The sequence below is a fragment of the Ceratotherium simum genome, chromosome 16 (genome assembly GCF_057802395.1).
Source record: "Ceratotherium simum simum isolate JZ-2026a chromosome 16, ASM5780239v1, whole genome shotgun sequence".
Taxonomy (NCBI): Eukaryota; Metazoa; Chordata; class Mammalia; order Perissodactyla; family Rhinocerotidae; genus Ceratotherium; species Ceratotherium simum.
The window spans coordinates 6,899,708-6,924,233 of record NC_141915.1 but is presented as its reverse complement, the minus strand read 5'-3'; the positions used below and the strand labels follow the sequence as shown (position 1 = coordinate 6,924,233).

Here is a 24,526-nt window from a genome sequence, read left to right as displayed (position 1 = left end):
ACATTATACAACTTTTTAATGACTCATTTAAAAAATTATAAGTTATCAGGATTTTTTTAGTTGTTGGGGAACAGCCTGTAAGGCAACTAAATTTTCAGATCTAAAATCATCATTCATAAAAAATAGAATATTGAAACATTAAGCTTAAAAGAGTGCAGAGGGCTACGTGGGCTGTTACGTATGATGAACTCTTGTGTTGATTAAAAGGAAATTGATTGTTTATCCCATCTCTGCTTTTTCTCCCTAGACTGTGAAAGCACTAAACCACTTAAAAGAAAACTTGAAAATCATTCACAGAGGTGGGTATGAATTGCTTTTTATAGACTAGAAATTAATATTTTTCCTTAATAGGAAAAAATTATTGAAAATTACAGTGTCACTGTATAAACTTTCCTGAAATATTTGTATTTTTAGCAAAACATACTATGTGTACCCTACAACTTTATTATTAATTTAGGGTTTTTTCCCTGTGGGATTCTATAGATTTCAGTCTAACTTATTAGCATGTGCTTAGTATGGGCGTAGAAATTGAAATAGATTTTGCGTTAAGTTCTTATTACTCTTAGTTGAAAAATAGTTGTTCATGTGCCTGATAGTTAATGTTTCTCTGTGTACAAATAAGGCCTGAAGGTCATCTTGTGGACGTCCAAAGAGGAATCTGAGGGATAGTACCTTAGAGCATTTTAAAGGCACGTTACTGTCCCTATTAAGTGTTTCTTCTTTACTTTAGAGGATATTTTTGCAAACTGAGAGAGATTCTTTAATTGGTATTGTACATTGAAATTCCTCTAAAGCATTTGTATTTGTGAAAACAGTGATCTTGGCCTTATTAGACACAGGTCCAAATTTAAACATTGGATGTAGATCTATTGGAAGACAGTGGGCATCCTGAATTTAATTCAGCAAATACATTAAATAGTTGGTCTATTTATTACTATGCCAGACTCAGGGTAGTGAGGTGGTGGCTTTGAAGAGGCATACAAGTTCACTGTCCTCAATAAATTTGTAATGGACAAATCCAAGACAATACATGACAATAAATAGGACAGACAGTAAAAGGTCGTATTCAGAGAAGTGAAAAACCTTGAATTCTAAGAAACATAGTTTCTCATGGTTAAAGAAATTAGTAATTGGGGCATTTATTTAAGTAATTTTAGTTTGGGGTTCACCCTGGAACACTGAAATTAGTTACCCTTGAACATCAGAATATTTCATTTGATTTTGCCAGGCTTAATGCTTGTTGAAAATAATATTAGGTAGGCTTCTTATTTTCTCTTTTGGCCTAAAATTATGTAGGGTCAGGTCCCTAAATAAATTTATTTTCTTTCTCTTGTAGTTCATCTTGTTCTTGTTGTGGGGTTTTCCCTCCTTTTCTGGCTGTTTTGTAATTATGAGAGTATCACCTTTAGAGCATTTGGCAATTACCTTAGGGGAACTTGCTGATCACAGTAAAGCACTAAGACATTGCCTGAGGCATAGCTGAATTAAAGGGAAAGGCTTCAAAAACAACTTTGGTTTTCCTCTTACTAAATAAAATGATGAGTTTATGGCAGTCTTTTTATTAATTGGGACAGGTAGCTTTTTTGTTGCAATTAGAGTACTTTTGATCACAAGTAACAGAAAATCCTGATAACTGTCTTAAGCTTCAAGGGATTTCATTATCTGTCGTAATAAGTCCAAAGATAGGGTGGCTCCAAGCACAATATGATTAGGGCTCAAGGTCCATTCTTTTGACTCTGCCCTCCTTAGTGTGTTGGCTCCATCCTCAGGGTAGTAACAGCTAACTCAGGTCCCCAGTGTCACATCCAGATACGACAACCTATTGAAAAGGGAGCTTTCTCTTCCTGTGTGGCTGTCGTCGGAGCAGGGAAATCTTCCTTACGTGTCTCTAATGTTTTCTCTTGTTTCATTCACCAGGATTGCTCATGCCCTTACCTAAACCAGGTCCCTTGGCAGGGAGCGTGAAACTACCCTGATAAGCTTAGACCAGTGAGGACCCAGTTTTTAGAGGTGTGGATAGAGCTACACAGAGGGAGATGGATACCTCAATCCAATGCGGGTTCCATTAGAAAGGATGGTGTGGTTTGGAATGGATATTTGGTAGGCAGTCAGTGTGTCAGTGATGGTAAGAGATCTTATCTGGATTTTTTTTGTAAGTCACCTGAGTTATAGATAAATATTTGTATTCTACATTTATTTTTATCCTTACTTTTTATTCATTGAGCCATGACAGTGACAACGAAATGGATAGAAGGATTGAGATAGGTATAGAGAATTACTGAGTAAAGGGGGAGAATTGGCCAGACAACTGATTAGCATATACTGGCAGTGATCTGACTGTCAGTGAGGAAGAGGCGATAACCTAGGGGCCAATTTGACAAGACTGTATAAAACCTGAGAACCAGATGGAAGGGTTTTGGCTTTCTCTAATTTGTGGGAAAGACCACATTCTGGGAGTGGTAAAAATGAATCTGGTTTCTCAAGGATGACTCTAAGAAAGGGTTGGTTGGGAGAAACTTGATGAAGCCATCTAAAATCAGAAAAATCTCTCAAGGAGACATAATTATTAAGTAGATACGTTTATTGAGTACAAATAATGTTCAGATACCATATTAGGTGTTTTAATTTCTACAACTCTGTGAATTAGGAATTATTATTTTACTTTTGTAGATGAGGAAAGTGTGGTTGCTAAGTGAAAGTTCAGTAGCTTGCCTCAGGTCACATTGTGAATTTCAGACCCAGATTTTGAAGCTTTGCTTCTGTGATCCCAAACCTTGTGGTCTTTTAGATGTACTGGATTGGATACTTTTTCTAAGTTAGATAAAGCTCTACTTTACATTGTGGGTTTATAATTTTTTACTTTGCATTTAGTTGTATAGTCTTGGGCACATATTGTAAAGTAGTTTAGTATACTCTTATAGATTAATTTCATTTTTCATATTTTGACTTGAGTAATGAATTTGAAACAAGTAAATGAATATGTCTTTTGATGAAAACAGAATGCCTAAATTTATTGTGAAGCATTTTTTGATACTGAGTTTTTAAGCATCAGCATTTAGAAAATTGTTTTCTCATTTTTCTCTTCTTCTTACATCTCTGAATTTTAAGGACTTGATCACTTATGTTGTCTAAGGTTTTTCAATATTTTTGCTTAAAGTACTTTAGAATATAGCTCATTTGACTACTGTACACTGAGTGACATCTATCTCTTGCAGATATCAAACCTTCCAATATTCTTCTGGACAGAAGTGGAAATATTAAACTCTGTGACTTTGGCATCAGTGGACAGCTTGTGGACTCCATTGCCAAGACAAGAGATGCTGGGTGTAGGCCATACATGGCAGTAAGTGCAAAGGCCAAGCCTTCTTGTGTGACAGTCATTGCACAGAGAGCCTGTGCCCTTGGGTGCTATACTTCTAAGGATTCTGCCATTGGTCGCGCAGTTTCACCATACTAGAATATTCTTCTCTTCCCTAAAGACCAAACTCGGGTTCTAGCTTCCCCATGATACTTTGTGAAATTATCCTAGCGAACTCCTGTTTCATTGTCTTACTCTGTTCCTCTAATCTGGCGCCTAGCATTTGTGGTCTTCTTTGATTACTGTTTCTTCATTATATTAACTCTGTTAATCAACCAGATGGTTCGTTCTCAGAAGGCCTTTTTGCGTTTCTGGCACCCCATGTGCTATCTTGACTGTGGTAGATAACATTGTATGTAGTAGACACGTTAATAATGTCAGTCCACTAAGTGATTCTATTTCCGGTTAGAGAAGAATGGAAAGACTTGAATTCCTAATAGAACTTGGTATGTCTTACGGAGCCTGAGGCTGTGTTTTGAATATTGTTGGTCACTTCTGTAGAGGTGGATGAAGCACACTAACAAATGCGATGGTAGAGGCCTTAGGTATTGACCAACCTGGAGCCTCTTTCTCCTCAGGGAGACAGACCTACACGTACCGTGTGCGTAGGTCTTCTGCCATTCTACCTCCCTCCTACATGTATCGTACTCATTTTACCCCAGCGTATGTGCACAGACTGTTCTACAGCCTGGAGTTGCTGTAGATTTGATTGGAAATTTAGTGTTTGTATTTTAAACATTTTCCCTATGTGCTGGTGTCTCCTTTGTGCGGCTGTGGTTCTTTGGGGCCAGCACACCACTCTAAATGGTGACAGTAGGGTTTGCAGTCGTCTGTTGAGGCACTTCTGTCAGCGGTTCCTGTGTCAGTCTTTGTAGACTCTTCTAAAGCTTAGACAAGCTTAGAACTGAATGAAATTCTCTCTCCTTTTATTTGTTAGTTTCTCTCTTGATTTATGTATTTCCAAACCCAGTGGTATAAGCAATAGAAAAGTAAGGATGATCATAGTCTATGTATTATAGCCTTTTTATCTTGTTTGTAGATGGGTGTGCTTAGTGCTACTCCGCATTTCACACTTACTTCAAAAACTTAAATACATTTTATTTTCAGCATCATTTGAAAATAAATTTAACATGAACGATTTTCTCTCTTTTTATTTATCTCTCAGTCTGTAAATAGTGTAAGATACGGTATTACATATATTCTTTGTACATGTTCTGTTGCCTATTTACACTCTGGTCATTGTATTTGAAAAATATTGTATTTGAAAATTTTCAGTTGTTGACAATATTTTAGAATTGTTGCAATTTTCAATACCCTATTTTTGTTATATCTTTTCTTGTCACCTTTTCTACAAATGAAAATGTAAGAGGGTGTGTGAGGGTGTGTGTGTGTATATTAATACAAAAAGAGACCTTCATTTTAAGTTTGGGCTCCGTGGATGTTGACTGGCCAGTCAGATTCTTGGGAAAATTTGAAAGATCTTGCATTCATCACAAATTCAAAAGCAAGAAATAAAAAAAATTGAAACATGGAGCATTTGGGAATTCATATAATTTATACATTTAGTAATGACACCCTGAGAATGAACTGTAAACTGTTATTTACACTTTTAGGGCTTGTCCCCGTTCCAGGGTTGACTAAGTGTTTTTGCTGTGTAACATTGGCTAAGAATTATATTTGATTTATGCAGGGTTTTTTTGTTTTGGTGAGGAAGATTGTCCTGAGCTAACATCTGTGCCCATCTTCCTTTATTTTGTATGTGGGACGCTGCCACAGCATGGCTTGATGAGTGGTGCGTAGGTCCCTGCCTAGGATCCAAACTCGTGAACCCTGGGCCACTAAAGCGGAGCGCGAAAGCTTAACCACTACGCCACCAGGCTGGCCCCGGATTTATGCAGGTTTTAAAAATGTAATTGCAGTGCCGGCCCGGTGGCTTAGCGGTTAGGTGCGCGTGCTCTGATACTGGCGGCCTGGGTTCAGATCCCAGGCGCGCACCGACACACTGCTTCTCCGGCCATGCTGAGGCCGTGTCCCACATACAGCAACTAGAAGCATGTACAACTATGACGTACAACTATCTACTGGGGGGCCTTGGGGAAAAAAAGGAGGAGGATAGGCAATAGATGTTAGCTCAGAGCCAGTCTTCCTCAGCAAAAAAAAAAAAAGAGGAGGATTAGCACGGATGTTAGCTCAGGGCTGATCTCCCTCACAAAAAAAAAAAAAAAAATGTAATTGCAGCCCAGATAGAGCTGAATATTTGAATTCAGGTAACTTTTAAGGAAGAAGTAGACTTTCAGTTTTTGTGCAGAAATAAGGTTCCCAGGCCCAGAAGGTGCCGGGCTTTTCTTCTCCTGCCAGCCGTCTTCGGCTGTGGAGTAGGCAGGGTGGTAATAAACTCTGCTTCTGGTCTTTACTGAACTAAATGAAATGCTTCTGTCTGTTCGTCTTCCGAGGCCTGTCTGATGCACAAGAATGTAATCAGCATTAATTTTACAAGCCTCTAGATGACTTGACTCTGCTTTGATGTATCTTGACAGACGGTATCAGAACTGTATCTTGTCTTTTTATGTAAGATTTATCATTTGTATTTAGTCTATAAGAATTGTGATTTCTTATTATTTAATATAAAAACTGTGTAAAAATAGAGTTTAAACATAAGTTTTTCCATAAACAAATTAACATTTTGCTACCTCCCGAGCTCCTCATCTAGGTGTGTATATGTGTGTGTATACATACACATCTAGGTGTATATATAGATGTACGTATATACATGTATATACATACATATATTTGTATATGTGTATATGTATGTGTTCTGGACCATTTGAAAGTAAGTTGCAGATATCATGAATTGCATTCTAAATACTTTAGCGCATATCTTCCAAGAAAAAGGGCATTCTTCTACATATCCACGATATCATTACCACACCTAAAACATAAACCTAAAATAATTAACAAGAATTTCATAGTATCATCTAATATACAGTTCATACTCAAATTTCCCAGTTGTCCAAAATAAATTTATTTTTTAGCTGTCAGTCGAGGATCACATCAAGATTATACATTGCTTTTAACTGTTACATTCTTTATTTTAATCTAAACTGGTCTAGACCATTCTTTTTTTTCTTTTCTCCCCATGACTTTGATTTTTTGGGAGTGTTTTTAGAAGGTCCCACATTATGCATTTGTCTGGTTGTTCCCTCATGATTGGTTTCAGACTATAAATTTTTTTGGCTTGAATATTTTATGGATGATGTGTACTTTATATTGTATCACATTACAGGCACATAATATTATTTCACTAATGCTGATAGATATGTTTTTTTTCTTTTAAGAAGTTGAAATATTTGCAGAATAGAAACTCATTTCCTCAAATTTTTTCCTTTGTTCCCCTCCAAATGAGTAATTCATAATCTTTTTATTTTCGAAGGATTCCTTCACCCAATACCCTCTCACCCTTCTCTTCTGCTGCCCTGCTGCCCTCTAACATGGAGACTTCTAAATAAAGTCGTGTCAGTTTCCCTGTCTTTTAATAGCATTTCCTCTTCTCCTTATCATAGAAGCCCATCTGTATTTGTTTATAAGATAGTCTTTTTTTTTTTTTTTTGTGAGGAAGATCAGCCCTGAGCTAACATCGTGCTAATCCTCCTCTTTTTGCTGAGGAAGACAGGCCCTGAGCTAACATCGATTGCCAATCCTCCTCCTTGTTTTTCCCCAAAGCCCCAGTAGATAGTTGTATGTCATAGCTGCACATCCTTCTAGTTGCTGTATGTGGGACGCGGCCTCAGCATGGCCGGAGAAGCGGTGCGTCGGTGCGAGCCCAGGATCCGAACCCGGGCCGCCAGTAGCGGAGCACGCACACTTAACCGCTAAGCCACCGGGGCAGCCCTATAAGATAGTCTTAATTGGTAATAGAAATAAGAACTCATTTTAAAGCAGTGCTTTTTGAAATATGTCAATTTATTTATCTTGGGCCTTTCTCAAACCCTTCTAGTTGCTGTATGTGGGACGCAGCCTCAGCATGGCCGGAGAAGTGGTGCGCGCCCGGGATCCGAACCTGGGCTGCCAGCAGCGGAGCGCGCACTCTTACCGCTAAGCCACGGGGCCGGCCCCCTTCTGCTATTTTTGAGTTTAGTTCTTTTTCTAGTTACTGAAGCTATAAAGTTGTGTTGAGATCTTCTTCATTTTAATGCAGGTGTTTACAGTTATAAATTTCCCTCTGAACACTACTTTCTCTGAATCCCATAAATGTTGATAATCAGTATTTTCATTTTCATTCATTTAAAAATATTTTCTAATTTCCTAGTATTTTCTACTTTGAGCCATTGGTTGTTTAGTTGTGTTTAATTTCCACGTGTTTGTGAATTTTCCAATTTTCTTTTTGTTATTGATTTCTAACTTCATTCCATTGTGTTCGGAGAAGATAACTTTGTATGATTCAATCTTTTTAAACTTATTGAGGCTTGTTTTTGGACTAACATATGGTCTGACTTGGAGAATGTTCCATGTGCATATTTCCATATTTCCTTGAGAAATATGTGTATTCTCGCTGTTGTTGGGTGAAGTGTTCTGTATATGTCTGTTAGGCTCAGTTGGTTTATGGTGGTGTTCATGTTCTCTATTTCCTATTGCCCTTCTGTCTAAATGTTCTATCCATTCTTTGAAGTGCGGTGAAGGCTCCAACTGTTATTGTAGAGCTGTGTATTTCTCCCTTCAGTTCTGTCAAGGTTTGCTTCATTTGTTTTACAGCTCTATTGTTCAGTGTGTATGTTTATAATTGTTATATCTTCTTTATGAATTGACCCTTTTATAGATATTTAATGACCTTTTGTCTTTTGTAACAATATTTGACTTAAAGACTGTTTTGTCTAATATTATTAGTATAGCTGTTCCAGCTCACTTTTGGTTACTATTGCTTTGAGTATCTTTTTTCATCCATTCTTTTTCAACCTATTTGTACTTATGGATCTATAATGAGTCTCTTATAGACAGCATACGGTAGGGTCATCTTTTTTTATCCATTCTGCTACTCTCTACCTTTTGATTAGAGAGTTGAATCCATTTACATTTAAAATAATTACTGATAAGATAGGACTTCTGCCATTTGTTGTTTGTTTTCTGTGTATCTTATACCTTTTTTGTTACTTATTTTCTCTGTTGCTGCCTGGTTTTTTATTTGATTTTTTTGTGGTGTACCTTTCTGATTTTCTTCTCGTTCTGTTCTGTGTATTTTTTAGGTATTTTCTTATTGGTTATTATGTTCATTACAATTAATATCCTAAATTTATAACAGTCTAGTTTGAATTAATACCAGCTTAGCTTCAAAAGCGTACAAAAACTAGGGGCCGGCCTGGTGGTGTAGCACTTAAGTTCGCACGCTCTGCTTGGGCGGTCCGGCTTCGCAGGTTCGGATCCCAGGCGCGGACATACACACAGCTTATCAAGCCACGTTATTGTCACCAATCATATATGTAAACATTGTATGCCTAATAACGTAGATTTATAATTATTATTTTTTGCATTTGTCTTTTAAATCATATAAGAAACAAAAAGAGGAGTCACAAACCAAAAATATAATCATAATGGCTTTTATATTTACCTATGTAGTTACCTTTACCGGAATTCTTTATGTAATTCCGAGTTCCTCTCTAGTGTCTTTTCATACTCTCTTGCTTTTGATTATCTGTGAATGTCTTAATTTCTCCTTTACTTTTGAAAGACAGTTTTGCTGGAAATGGAATTCTTACTTAATAGTGTTTTTCTTTCAACACTTTAAATATGTCATTGTAGTCCCCTCTGGCATCCATGGTTTCTGATGAGAAATTTGCTGTTATTCTTGAGGATCCTTTGTATGTGAGGAGTTGCTGCTTTCCTGCTATTTTCAAGATTCTCCCTTTGTCTTACCACAGTTTGATTATAATGAGCCTTGATGTGACTTGCACTTTTTTATTTGGAGTTTGTAAAGCTTCTTGGATATATAGATTTGTGTCTTTTATCAAATTTGGACAGATTTTGGCCATTATGTCTTCAAGTATTCATTCTGCCCTTTTTTTCCTTCTCCTCCTGGGACTCTCATTATGAGTATGTTGGTGCACTTGATGGTGTCCTGCAGGTCTCTGAGACTCTGTTTTTCATCATACTTTTTTCTTTCTGCTCCTCAGACTGGATAATTTCAGTTGACCTGTTTTCAAGTTTACTGATTCTTTTGTCTACTCAAATGTGCTATTCAAGCTCTCTAGTGAATTTTTAATTCAGTTATACTTTTCAGCAGCAGTTTTTCTGTTAGGTTCCTTTTTTAAATTTCTGTCTCTTTATTGATATTCTCAATTTGTTGAGACGTCTTCTCCTGGTTTCCTTTAACTCTTTGTCTAGGGTTTCCTTTTATTCTTCAATTATATTTAAGACAGTTAATGAATATAGTCTTCATCTAGTTAGTTCAATGTCTGTGCTTCCTCAGCTACAGTTTCTGTGTATTTCTCCAGTGAATGGGAGAAATACACAGTTTCATACTCCCCAGTTTCTTTGCATGCTTTATATTTTTTTGTTAAAAACTGAACATTTTGAATATTATAATGTGGTGACTCTGGAACTCAGGTTCTTTCCCCCTCCTCATTCTTTGCTTTGTTCCTTGCTGTGGGATATAGCTGTTTCTTTAGTGATTTTTCCAAAGTATTGTTTTAAAGTCTGTATTATTAATCCTAGGTGATCTCTGATGTCTCAGTTCCCTTAGCTTGTATTCAGCTAGTGTTTTAACAGAGATTTTTTTTTTTTGGATACCAGGATCCAAAAAGAAAAAACAATTCCGCAAAGAAAACAAAGGAAAAAACACCCAGCTATTCCAGTCTTTGCAGATTAGCTTTGTGTTGGGGCACTGCTTCAGTGCTAGCTGGGCCATTTACAACTCTGCCTTAACTTTCACTTCCTACTTGCCCTCAGCCTATAGATCAACCAGAGGTTAAAGTTTAGCATCTTCTCAGGTCTTTCCTGAGTATGTGTCCTGCCCTGGGTGTGCACATGGCTCCCTAAATTTCCCAGTATACACAGGTGATTTTGAATGGCTTAATATCCCAAAGAAATGCAACCCTCTGCTTTTTCCCCCAGGCTTTTGATGCTCTAATGTATGCCTCAATTCTTATATTTGCACCAGGCATCTGTGGGTTATTCACTTCCCTTACAGTGTTTTCAAGGAATGTCCACTGCTTTTCTGCCTTGAGTGAGTGCCAAGTTAGGCGAAACAAAGGCAGGCACGTCTATCCTTCATATAGTCCCCAGACAGGTTAGAACAGAGAAACACGGTTCTTTACGAATAAGGTCTGCTCTGCCTCCTCCTTCCTCTGGACCCAGGGACCAAGGTCCCTGGGAATGCTGACTGCCATCTTTAAGACTGCCACTGAGCTGGAGCAGGGATTGGGGCAAGTTAAGTAAAAATGTCGCAAGGTTTCTTACCATTTTTAAGTTGCCTTTTTCTTGATTCAGGGTTTGCTTGGTTGGTGTCAACCTTTGATTTTCTTCCCCAGTTTTTTTCCCAGAGTTCTAACAAAGTTGATTCTGACAGTTTTTGCTTTATTTTTCAATGTTTCTCTGGAGGGATGGTCCCTTGGAACTACCTGCTCTGCCATTTTTGCTGATGTCATTCTATATATCGTATTTAATGAAGACACTATGGCTTTACTCTAATCCTCTTTAAAGAACTGGCAGATAATGTACAAAGTGGCCTTTTAAAAGTTTTCTTTCTTTCTTTTTTTTTTATAATTTTATTTATTTATTTATTTTTTCCCCCAAAGCCCCAGTAGATAGTTCTATGTGATAGCTGCACATCCTTCTAGTTGCTGTATGTGGGACGTGGCCTCAGCATGGCCGGAGAAGTGGTGTGTCGGTGCGCGCCCGGCATCCGAACCCGGGCTGCCAGCAGCGGAGCATGTGCACTTAACCGCTAAGCCATGGGGCCGGCCCTAAAAATTTTATTTCTGGGTGAAATGTTTTAGGTATTTTGTGAAAAAAGGTTTCTAGGTCCAAATAAATTTGAGAATCACTGTATGCCATTTTAGTTTTATAGATACATAGTGTATATTAGCATACTAATTAAAAGTACTGAGGAAAACCTCAGTAAAGAAATATCTTTTCTGAATCTAGCATTTCCCAAATATTTGTCAGCGGAACCTACTTTATTTTGTGGCATGCCTATTAGTAACTAGAAGAGTTTCTATTCTATGGAGAAGAATTTATTCAGTAGTGTTAAAAATGATGTAACTGTCTAAAATTGGCTTTTCAATTGGGAAAAAATTAATTTGCTTCAGTGCAGTCAGGCAGGATTCTACTATAATTGTTTTTTACAGCTTTGCTAATCAGTTAAATTCTAGTTCTTTATTGGTCTAAAAATTGAAGGCTTAAAACCACAGTGAGATAGATACCACCTCATACTCACTAGGATGGCTAGAATCAACAAGTCAGATAGTAACAAGTGTTGCTGAAGGTGTGGAGAAATTGGAACTCTCCTACACCACTGGTAGGAATGTAAAATGATACAGCCATTTGGAAAAAGAGACTGAACGTTCCTCAAACATATAAACATAGAAGTATAATAGGACCCAGTAATTGGACTCCTAGATACATATACCCAAGGGAAGTGAAAACATATGTCCACACAAAAACTGGCACATGAATGTTTATGGCACACATAACTACATGAATGTATAATAGCCAAAAGGTAGAAATAACCCAAATGTCTGTCAGTGGATGAATGGGTAAACAAAATGTGGTATATCTGTACAAAGGAATATTACTCAGTCTTTTTTTTTTTTTTTTGGTGAGGAAGATCAGCCCTGAGCTAACATCCACGCCAATCCTCCTCTTTTTGCTGAGGAAGACTGGCCCTGGGCTAACATCTGTGCCCATCTTCCTCCACTTTATATGGGATGCCGCCACAGCATGGCCTGACAAACGATGCATCGGTGCTCGCCTGGGATCCGAACCCGGGCCACCAGCAGCGGAGTGCGCGCACTTAACCACTGCGCCGTGGGGCCGGCCCCCTACTCAGTCTTAAAACAGAATGAAGTACTGATTCATCCTACAACGTGGGTAAACCTTGAAAACATTCTGCTAAATGGAAGAAGCCAAACACAAAAGACCACATAGTCTATGATTCCATTCATATGAAAGTCCAGAATAGGGAAACCTATCACAACAGAAGGTAGATGAGTGGTTATTTAGAGCTATTGGTGGTGGGACAATGCAGTAGAGTGGGGTGGTGATGGCCAAAGGGTGTAGGGTGGGGAAATGTTCTAAAATTGACTCTGGTCATGGTTGCACATATCTGTGAATGTACTAAAAGCCATTGAATTGTTTACTTTAAATGGATGAATTGTGTGGTATGTGGATTATATCTCAGTAAAGTTGTTTAAAAAGCAACTGAAGACCACTGTTCTCTGTGAGTCAGTATTGAGACTGCTGGAGGTGTGTACAGTCCCTGAGAGTTTTGACTTCACAAAAATCAAGTTTACTAAACCACTATCCATTGGCAATACTGCTGCTGCCATCTTTGGAAATGTGGATTTGCAATTGAGTAACCAATACTCTCTGTTTATTTAGCAGTTTGAATTGTTTATTTCTGAATGTTAGAAAACAACTGCCCCTCAATCTTAGGTACAAGTTCATGACAGTTTTCTTCCAAGAAGAGCCTTTTACTTTAATTTTGAATTTCTTAAAGATTCCTAATATTTATTGCCTAGTAAACATACTGGAATATTCAGGGAAAGATTCTAGGTTTGATTTTTTACTCCCTTGAATGCATATATATGCACATTCCAAAATGAGACTTATGTGGCACTTTTTCTGTAAGTATCTGTAACTTGGAGATGTATAGTTTACCCCAGTGGCTTGATAGTTTCGCTTCCTGGTGACTTTGAGATCCCGTTGCATTATTCTTATTTTTTAAAATGTTAAAATAACTCTACATTTGAAGAACTCTACTGTTGGTAGTTTTGTAAATGTGGAAGATTATGTCCCTGTTAAGTATATAAAAAATAAAATATAGAATAGTAAAATGGACAATTAATTACCCATAATTCATTCATAAAGGGAAAAAAATTGTTTTTTTTGTGTGAGTATACATCTTGCTACACTTTTATGTAAATATAATCATGTTGCATATATGTTTTTCATCTGCTTTTTTAGGTATTTGTAGGCATTTTTCTAGGTTGATACATCTTCATATATAATGAATTTAGCCGTTAAAAATTAACTTTCTATTTTTGCCTGCTTAAGTTTTTCTTGTGTTTTGTTATACTAAATACTGCTTGAAAGAGTGTGTTTTCTAAATAGGTGTCAGTCTGCATCAGAATGTTACAGTTTTATCTTCGTCAAGTTGATAGGCCAGAATGGAATTTCTTTTTAATTTATTGCATTTTTTGTTATATCTTTTAAAATTATTGACAAAGTTAGATACTTTTACATTTTTTCTTATATTGGGTTACTTTTGTACATTACCCTTTGCCCATTTTTCTGTTAGAATGTTAATCTTTTGTATTGATGTAAAATATAAGGAGAATTTTAACCTTTTTCTTATTATGTTACATGTTTTCTCAGAAGTTGTCATTTGTCTTTAAATTTTACATATTTCTTGGTTGAATTACAGAAATAGAAAATTTTAATGTGGTGAGCTTATCAATCATTAACTTTGAAGTTTCTGGCTGTTGTCATATCTTGAAAGATCTTTCTCATGCCAAGATTAGAAATTTTATTTTAATACCTAAGTTTAGGCTTTGGTTTTTTACATTTCATTTTTTTAATCCTACTGTAATCAATATTGGTATATTATCAAAGGAAAGAGTATAACTTTTCTACCCACAAATGGTTAACCAGTTAAAAATTTTATTTTTAATTATCTGTTCATTCAAACTCTCTTGTTTAGAATTTTCTTGGATTTGGGAATGTTTCTGGCCTTTGTTGTGTTATTTTTCTGTATTTTTCGTATGAATATTGATATCATTATTAAAAACTCAGCAGGAATTTTATTGGCATTTCATTAGACATATAAATTAATTTGATTATTGCTGTTTTATAATTTGTCTTCTCAATGAATATGTTATTTCTCTCCATTCATTCAAGTTGTCTTAATGTTTCTTGTTAACTTTTCCTTCTTAAAGGCTGTACACATTTCTTGATAAATACTTTCAAATTTATTGTCAACTCTAAATACTTGTCTACACCTAATGTCTCCGCTTTTTCTCCTTTTATTCTTTTTGGACCCATTTTAAGGGATTCTTTTACTCACATCACTCCATTTTACTTGCTGCCATCGGAGTGAACATTATCTTCCACATTGCCAAAGCCAGTGGTCAATTCTGAGTCATAATCTTCCTTAATCTACCTGTAATATTTGAAATACCATATTCTTGAAACACTTTCGTTACCTGGTTTCCAAGACGTTTCACTCTCTTGGCTACCTTACTGGCTAGTCCCTCTCTCCTGGTTCTCTACATCCTCCTGGTTTTCCTGATCTCTTCATATTGGTGTGCCCGAGGGCTGAGTATTCAGTCTCTTTTCTTCTCTTAACTACCGAAGTTACTTTAGTGAGTTCATCTAGTCTTAGGGTTAATACGACCTGTCTGTCTTGTTCAGTGAACTGCAGTTCCTGTCACTTAGTAGACGCTCAGGAAAATGATGAATGCTGATGCTTTCTTTCTTGCCCACACCTCACCTGTCAACTCCAGAATCATGTATCTAGTTTGCTATTTTATATCCCCTCTAGATTCCATAGAAGTTGTAAATATGATATGTTCAATACTGAACTCTTGATCTGCTGTCACTTCTCTGCTCCCTACGGAATCTATGAGCTGCCTCCCCCTCCTTATTTCTTCTGTATTTCAGTAAATACTCACGCCCTCTTTCCAGTTGCTCAGGACACAAACTTTGGAGTGTCCTTTCTTTCTACTTGCCATATTCTACATCCTGTCCGTTAGCAAATCCTTTCTGCTTTACTTTCAGGGTGTATCTGGAACCCACCCTCTTGTTAAAACCATCATTGCCCATTGGTCCAGCCACTGGCATTTCTCACCTGCCTTATTGCTGTAGTCTCCAGACTGGTCTCCCTGCTCATACCCTTGCTCTGCTGCAGTCTGTTGTCAGCGTAGCAGCCAGAGTTCTCCTTTCAGAGCATTGCCAGGTCATTCCACCCCACGGCTTTAAACTCTTTCCAAAGTCTCTGTAGTGGGCCTGTAAGGCTCTAGATGATCTGACCCTCAGTTGTCCCTCTCACTTGTTCTCATTTTACCTTCCCCCTCGTTTGCCCAGCTCCAGCCCCCACACTGACCTCGCTGTTCCACAAACGTATGGAGGATGTTTCTACCTCAGGGTCTTTTCCTTTGTTCCTTGAACTCTCTCCCCTGTGAATGTTTTTCATGCGCCAATCTTTCACTTTAGTTAGGTCTCGGAGCAGATGTCACATCCTTAGGGAATCCTTCCCGGACCTCCACATCTGAAATAGCACCATCCATTCCTCTCTTATCTCCTTAACCCTGTTTGGCTTCATAACCTTTAACCTGACTGTTTGTCTTAGTATATGTGTCTCCTAGATTGTGGGCCCTTTGAGTCCACAGTCTTTGTTTAGTTCCCTGCTGTGTACTTGGGTGCTAAGACAGTTTTTTGTTGCTATTTTGAACTATTTTGAATAGTTTTCCTGACTAATAGTTGCTGATATATGGGAAAGCTGTTTATAGTGAGTGAGATGTTTATTTTTTTAACCAGCCAAAGTACTGATCTGCCTCTTTTTTGAATAGGTTTCAGATGGTACTCAAGGTACCATTCTGCAAATAGTTTTTGCTTGGGCCTTCCTCATATTTATTGATCTTTCTCATATATGTAAATATAAATATATATGTATTTTACTTTTCCCATATTTACTTTTGTTGCTTTGCCTAGAACTTCTAGATCGGTGTTGAATGACAGTGTTGATAGTAGAATTCTTGTGTTTCTGACTTAAAAGCAAATGTCTTTTTTTGGTTTACTAAGTGTCTGTGTGTATCTGTGTGTGAGAATATGTGTGTGTGAGAGAGAATGAGAATGACTCAGGAATGTCTATTACATTTTATTAAATGCCTTTTTGGCGTCATTCAGGACATGGTGAAATGTTGCTCTTTGCACAGTTATGACAAATCATAGTAATATATATTTCCTGTGGTTGAACCATTCTGGCATTCCAGAAATAATGCCTACGTGGCTCATAGTTTGTATGTTTAATATATTTTTACATTTGGTATGTTAATATATATGATTGCTGCATAAAGATTTTTAAGTGAGATTGGTTTATAGTTTACATTGTAAAAGTTTTATATGGGTTATGCTAGCTTTTAGAAATCGAATTGGGAAAATTGCCCGCTGTATTTATTTTATTCATGCAGTAAGAAATTATTGATCATCTGGTGATCAGAAACATATCATTGGCCTCCTCAAGCTCAAAAAATTTTCCCCAGAGTTTGTAACAGTTGTAGTGGCATAGTTTTCTGTTCTTTGAGGTTGAAATCCATCTTGGGCAGGAATCTTTGGAGAAAGATAGATAATTCCTTGAAAGTAGAAAGTTTTCCTCTTTCCTTAGCATCAGCACATGTGTGCACATGTATGTGTATACATATACATATTTTCGTTGTCTTAGTTGTTTTAAATGTTAGGTGTAAGAGCTGTTTACTGGAGTGTATTTTTTTTTTCTTGAGAGGAAGATTGTCCCTGAGCTAACATCTGTGCCAGTCCTCCTCCACTTTGCACGTGGGACGCCGCCATAGCATGGCTTGATGAGCCGTGTGTAAGTCCGAGCCCAGGATCTGAACCCACAAACCCTGGGCCACCGAAGTGGAGCTTGCGAACTTAACTGCTAAGCCACCAGGCCAGGCCCCCTGGAGTGTTTTTTAATATCCAAGTGTTTGGTAGTTTTAAAATTTGTCCACAATTTCTTTAATACACTTACCTCAAAAGGTGGAGACTAAGTACAGCCTAGAGTGTATACTGAACGTAGTGACTCACTTCTGATGAATCGCATATGGCAGAAATGATGGTGTGTCCTTTCTGAGAGTAGGTCGTAAAAAGGCATTGTGGCTTCTTTCTTGTTTTCTTTCTTGGATTGCTCACTTTAGGGGAAGCCAGTTGCCATGTTGTAGAGACACTCAGGAAGGGACTTTTGTGGTGAGGAGCGGAGGCTTCCTGGCAGTGACTGTGTGAGTGAGCTTGGTGACAAACCTTCCAGCCCCAGTAAAGACTACAGCCCCAGCTGACACCTTGATTGCAATCTCATGAGAGACTCTGAGTCAGAACCACCCATGGGAAATGTGCCCTGAATCCTGACTCACAGAAACCTTGAGATAATAAATGTTTGTTGTTTAAGTTTTGGGGTAATTTGTTACACAACATAGCTAACTGATACATGTGTTTCATTGATTCTTTTTAATCTTTTGGCTTATTACTTGGTTTCAAATCATTTTAGCCTGTACATTTCTGCCTTTTGGGACATATTAAGATTCTTTTTAGCATGATAAATGGTCAATTAAAAAACAAAATATTGGAAAAGGTTTGTTTTGTATTATTAATCACATTTATTCAACACTTCTTATCTCTTTAATCCAAAAAAATTGAGGATTTGTTCAAAACTTGTTAACATTGTGATTGCCAATTTCTCCTTATTCCTTGCTTTTTATTTTATGTATTTCAATAGAAAGTAACTTGAGTTGTGTATTTATTGTAAATTCTGTGTTTTTTGGATAAAATTGTTTTTTATCTAATACTTTTTTGCTGTTAATGTTACATGTCCTATTCTCCAAGTTGGTATTTTCCTGTTATACTTTTTAAAAGCTTTTTGTTTTTCAATCCTATACTTCTGATTTAGATTTAGGGTACAGAGTCTTTAATTAATTTCATAGATCTTAAATCTCTACTCCTCTCAAAGGATAGCTTTCAAAATGTTAAAAATATTACACATACAAGTAAAGAAGGACCATGTGTCAAAGATGTATTTAACTCATTAATAAGAAAACTGGACAGGCAGGATGGTGAAGCTGGCTCCAAGAGCATTTTTGTAATTCAGTGTTTATGGTCACTAGAGAGAGAATGTTGGAATAGATGGCTAATTTAAATACAAAACTGCTAATTATCTCCAGGTCAGTGAAACAGTAACTTTTGAGATTATTGGACAGAAGTCATTTGCATCTCTACTTGGCAAAAATCTACAAGTTATCATGTAACTTAAGTGTCTGAGCCCTAATGAGTACCAAGTATCAAGTGGAACAAAAGTATACTTAAATAATCCTTGGGTAGGCTTGTTAGACAGTGCTCCAGTATGACACTGAAAGGAAATGGAATCCTTTTTTAAATTTATTTCTGGGTGTTGGATAAGTTTTCCTAACACACACACGTTAGAAATTCCAGCTTTCAGGGACATAAACAGACAACAGTTTCAGAATGACATTACGTCCATAACCACAAGTGATAGGTACCCATTTTTAGTGTACAATTTGAATTTTGACAAATGTAGTTACTCATGTAATCACCACATCAATCAAGATACAGAATATGTCTATCATCTAAAAAAGATTATTGGTCCTATTTTCTGTCACTATCAATTAGATTTGCCTTTCCTAGAGTTACATATAAATGTAACCTTACAGTATGTACTTGTTTGTGTCTGCCTTCTTTCCCGCAGCATAATGTTTTAAAGATACACCCATGCTGTTGCGTGTATTAGTTCTTTCTTTTTATTGCTGAGAAGTTTTGCATTGTGTCGGTAGACCACAATTTATTTATCCATTCGCCTGTGGATATCTTGACATTAGTTTTTTAGTACCTCCATTTATTTAGGTCTTCTTGCTATCTCTCAGCAACATTTTGTAGTTTTCAGTGTGAACACTACTCATGTTCAAAACAAAACACATAGGTCTCCAAACTAGTTGTTGCTGTCAGGCAGAGATAATACAGTCAACTATTATGCTTCTCTGGATGTTTGTTTCAGCAGCCATTTCTCTCCATCTTAGCTAAGGATCCATTGTCAGCTCTGTGCTACTGATAGCCTCCCTCTCTTTTCTTCTCCTTCCTTGACACGCTGTAAATAATGGTCCCTTATTTCAAGGAAATATGAAGTGCTCTCTTCACAGAAATTACTAAAAATGATTTTTGCTGTTTATATGATAGGATAATATATTATGATATTGGGAGTACCTTAATTTGGTTAAAAATGACTAAGAGACAAATATCTTTAAAGATATACATAGTGATAAATTTAGCTTTATGATGAAGAATGGGTGGAATAATTATAATAAATTTAGCTCATGTTTGCTTTTGTATCTCAAATATATTTTGGTTGGCCTTAGTCACTGAAACAAAGACTGGTAAAATCAGAAGACCTGGTCTTTTTTTTTTTTTTTTTCTTCTGTTTACCACCACTTGCTACTAATCTGGCCTTGTAATTCTTTATTTTTTCCATTTTTCCGTTTTTCTCCCTTTCTCTCCCTTTGTCAGTTCTCAGCTTCAGCTTTGTAAATGCTTGTAAGTCCTTAGGGGGAAAAATTAGAAGAGTTGCTTTGTGTGCCCTTTATGGGGGTAGCCATTGAGTTGGGTTTTTTTGTTTGTTTTTAATATGATGATGACTTCCTGTTACTCCAGGTCTGACACTAGGCATGGATTCCTCTAGCAGTATGCTGGCGTTTTGACTACCTCACCCAGCTTTGCTTCCATTTGTCTGCTCCGTGAGGGTATGCCTAATTAATGACTGACTTCTCCTGTGTTCCAGCCCGAAAGAATAGACCCGAGTGCATCACGACAAGGATACGACGTCCGTTCCGATGTCTGGAGTTTGGGGATCACGTTGGTATGTTTATGTTGACTCTATCTTGTAACAGCAGTGTAACAAGAAATTCAGAAATGCAAGAAAGTTTAACCAGTCTTCCACCCCTCATAAGAACTGCTGCTTTTCTCTTGTAGTCGTTGATTTTATTTACTTGTCTTCCCCTGCCCTCCCAGCTATAGCCACAGGGACTATATTATCTAGTTGTTGAAAAAAGATATGTTTTTTACCTTAAATCAAACCAGAGTTGATTATTTCCCTCAAGGTTTTATGACGTGCCTAGAGCTCTTTAATGTTGTCACGCTGGGTGTCTTGGCCACAGATACTACAAGTCAACAGCCACACTAAGAGCAGGACGAGGGAGGGAGGCAGCCCACTGCAGCCGGTGCAGCGGTGAAGGCGCGTAGACCCCTTCCATCTCAAGCAAGAGTAGTGTGTCCGGTAATACAGCACACGGTGTATGTATTAGGTAGACATGTTTATATGCATGGAAGTAGTTTCTGTTTGGAATCTTCTATTCACTGACTAGAAAAATAAAAAATGAGTGAGCTGACAGTAATTCAGTTGTTGAGGAACTACCTAGGTGACTGTTCGAAATGAAAGTTCTACTTTAGAACAACACAGAGAGAATAGTAAGAATGCTACTTAATTTGCAACTAACAAGCACAATTAAATAACTTCTTTCTCACCTGTGGACTGACTTGAAATTTTGGTTCTATTTAAAAAGTATCTTTAATTGCTTATTTCTTTATTACCAAATTTCGTTTTGAAGTTGTAGATGTCTTTTCTCGTTCTTGCTGTTTGACCAGGGCTTAATGACATTTTTCTGATTTTGGACAGCCTCTACAGCTTCTTCAACATTTGACGTAATTTCCCATCACTAGATGGGGCTGTGTTCTGTTCGGCAGGCAACGCAAAACTTTTCCTTCGGTTTTCCTCCCCTCTTCAGTAAAACCACATGGCCCAGAGATAACACAGATTCAGAGCAACGAACTTTCTTGTAGCTTATTAAATAATCTCCATTTGTTCATTGGCGTTATATGGTCCCAGGATCCTCTTCCTGTAGATCAGAATCACATACCCTTTTTAGTTATTCTTGGTGAGTGATGTTGACAAGCCTAATGAATTCTCTCTATAAGAGAGTGCGAGACTAATAGCTCACCTCTGTAGAGGACTTCTTCGAGTTTCCCTTGTGACCAAATATGGGAGATACCTCCTGGTGTCTTTTCTCATTTTGAAGCCAACTGACTAAAGGAGAAGGAATGCCTTCTCCATATTCAGGAGAGAACATGGAACTTGGGCATCTTTTTAGGTCTGGTGACTGTCCCAGAGACTACAGCAAGATCTGTAGCTTCCAGCTGAGGCAACTGTTTGTGTGTAAGGGATATTCATGATTCAGAAATACCTACCTATGACCAAACCAGCTATGTTTAAAAAGCAAGTATTTACTTCAGTATGAAAACAAAATTTTGTTCTGTGAAAGGTTTTAACATAGAAATTTTTCAGCAAGTTCCTTTAGTACATGTGGCTAAACTTTGTTTAAAAGCAAATTCAAGGGGCCTAGTGGTTAAGTTCCGTGCGTTCCACTTCTGCAGCCCGGGTTCAGATCCTGGACATGGACCTACCTACACCACTCGTCAGCCATGTTGTGGCAGCGACCCACATACAAAGTAGAGGAAGACTGGCACAGATGTTAGCTCATGGCTATTCTTCCTCAAGCAAAAAAAAGAGGAGGATTGGCAATGGATGTTCGCTCAAGGCTGTTCGCTCAAGGCAAATCTTCCTCAGCAAAAAAAATAAAAGCAAATTCAGTACTCACAGTTGCTTCATAGTTTATTTTTCATATGGATAATCTTATCAAAATTATAAGAAATATGAGAAATTAATTTCTAAGATCCTAAGTCCTTCACTTATGATGTGCATCTGAATGTTCCTTCTCTTATTAAAACCTGCTCTCAAGAATGAATCGAATGAAGTTATTCCTAATGCTGTGAATAACCAATAAAGTTTACTTCTTGCAAAGCATTTGTATTTTTATCCAAAAGAAACTACAGCCAAAAGAATGAATTTCTGCGAGTGTGTGCATGCATGCCTGCCTGCTTTTTCACAGGCATGTGTGTGTAATTGGAGACAGCAGTGAGCTGAAGGAGGCATCTTTTGGGGAAGAAGGCCTTCCCCTACTAGCTTTCTATTTGAAGATGGCTTTGTGTTTGCTTGATAGCTTTCCTTTCATTGTATAAGCTAGTAATTTAATATCTGACCAGATCGAGAAGATCAAATCTAAGCTGAAGAAACTCCAAAACAGTGTTCTCAGATAGTGCTCTCTCTCTCATATATGCCATCTTCCTCTCTAATAAGTTTGACGTCTCATCCTCATATATCAATCACCTGTCAATGCACATAAAATGGGATTCATTTAGGCCATGCTGCAGGTTTAGACCTATTTCTTGGAAAAAGCACAATTTCCCGGTTTTCATTCTTCTCAGAACAGAGTGAGGAAAAGATGAGAATACTATTCACAAATATTTTTGACCCTTGACAGATTGGGACATACATCCATAAGACTCTTCAGATCTGGTTTAGTATGGTTTAGAAATATTGTCCTGAGCATTGTTATTGGGATTCAGGGTGGGGGTTTGATCCTGACTTGATTTCTTCAGTAATAGGAATATCTGGTTGTGGTTGAAACTGTAGTAATTACAGAATAGCTGTAGATTAGGACTTGCAAATTGTTTCCTTTCAGCTCAGATTGGGCTTTTGTTTGTTGAATGTTCTTTTACCTTACGAAAGAATTTGACCGCTGTTCTGGGCCATGACGTTCTGTTCAGATGACTACAAATTGTGCAAACTTTGTGCTAAAAAAGTTCTAAAACCAGCCTTCCAGAATCTCTGTTACAAAGGATTCAGAACCACAGGCTGCCCTGGAGCATGCACTGTGGGACCATTGTCAGGGTTTAAATTTGGTGTTTCCCTTTAGTCCAAGTCCTTGAATTTGATTGATACAGCATTCTCTATATTGATTTCTAAATATCACCTACACCTAGCCTTAATAACTCTGAAGATTCCACCTCAGCCTGATCTGGGTTTGATTCAAGGCTTTTGCAAGAGCTTTGGAGGTTAGATTTTCAAGGTGGCCATTCCAGTGAGGAGTAGTAAATAATGCCTAGTGTGTTTTGCTTTTTCCTCTGTGTTCTCTTTAGTACGAGTTGGCCACAGGCCGATTTCCTTATCCAAAGTGGAATAGTGTATTTGATCAACTAACACAAGTCGTAAAAGGAGATCCTCCACAGCTGAGTAATTCTGAGGAAAGGGAATTCTCCCCAAGTTTCATCAACTTTGTCAACTTGTGGTGAGTACGTGATTTATGAATACTCGAAAACACGCCCTGAGAACGCTGAGGTTTACTTAATCTTAGCAACATCGGTACTTTGCACCAGGGAAGGGGAGCCACCTTCTTATCACCCTGCCTTGTAAGCTGGGACACTGGATCACTGTGCTACATGGAAGGTTCCAGCTAGCCTGGAGAAGTATCACTCTCTTATTCTACTACTCAGGTACTGATGAAAAATAGATGTGGGTGGTGGAGAAGCTGCTGCCTTCAGATTTCTAATACCTTGTACAAGAGATACAGCCTAGGTGAGACTGATCATCTTATTCTGATATGGTTCTCACAATGAAATTGTGCCAGAATCACTTGGAAGCTTTTACTAAGTCAAGACCCTACCAGATCAGACTTTCCAGGGTGGATCTCGGCTCTGACATACATATAACATAGTTGGGTGTGTGTAGTAGAGTCAGGCCCAGAGCTCAATTGGTAGAGCTATGTGTTGGCTCTCTGAAACCTATTCCAAAGAAAGTGTGAACCCCACACCTGATCATGTTGTTTGTGCACCTTTTAAACAGTTGTGTGTGTATGTATGTTTACGTGTGTGTAGTGCATAGGAATAAATATATGCAGATACGGCAATAATACAGTCATGCTTTCTACTGTTTCACTCTATTTAAATAAAACTTTTTTTTGTTATTTGAATATTTTTGATAATTATTCTGTTTTTCTAACATGATTTAAAAATGAGATGTGTTTATGAGCAAAAAGCCAGAGCATTTACTTTATCTTCTTTTCATTCTTTAAAACACTTTTCTTGTCCACATAATTTTTTTGTTGCCTTGAATGCTGTTTCTCTCCATACTTTCTGTAGGATTTATATTTCATGGTCTAGCATTGCCCTCTTTTCTAATAATTAGAAAACATTTGTTTCACTCTAGTTTTCAACTCCCTTTCATCTTCTCTAACCACATTCTACTTTTGTGTTGGTTTTCAGAAGGGAGAGGAATACCTCAAGATTTTC

At 37.5% G+C, this 24,526-nt stretch overlaps 1 protein-coding gene across 3 annotated transcripts in view; it reads left to right on the top strand.

Annotated features, from left to right (window-relative positions):
- The window catches only part of MAP2K4 (mitogen-activated protein kinase kinase 4), a 128,519-nt gene that overhangs the window by 93,149 nt on the left and 10,844 nt on the right, over positions 1–24,526 (top strand). For 2 of the 3 annotated variants that reach the window (XM_087440413.1, XM_087440412.1), the window contains 4 exons: positions 248–299; positions 3,216–3,343; positions 20,124–20,201; positions 23,378–23,526. In XM_087440413.1, the coding sequence (XP_087296539.1) occupies positions 248–299; positions 3,216–3,343; positions 20,124–20,201; positions 23,378–23,526 (407 nt within the window). Of the gene's footprint in view, positions 1–247; positions 300–3,215; positions 3,344–20,123; positions 20,202–21,772; positions 22,010–23,377; positions 23,527–24,526 lie in introns of those variants that run through there. The other variant, XM_087440414.1, reaches the window with a different exon arrangement.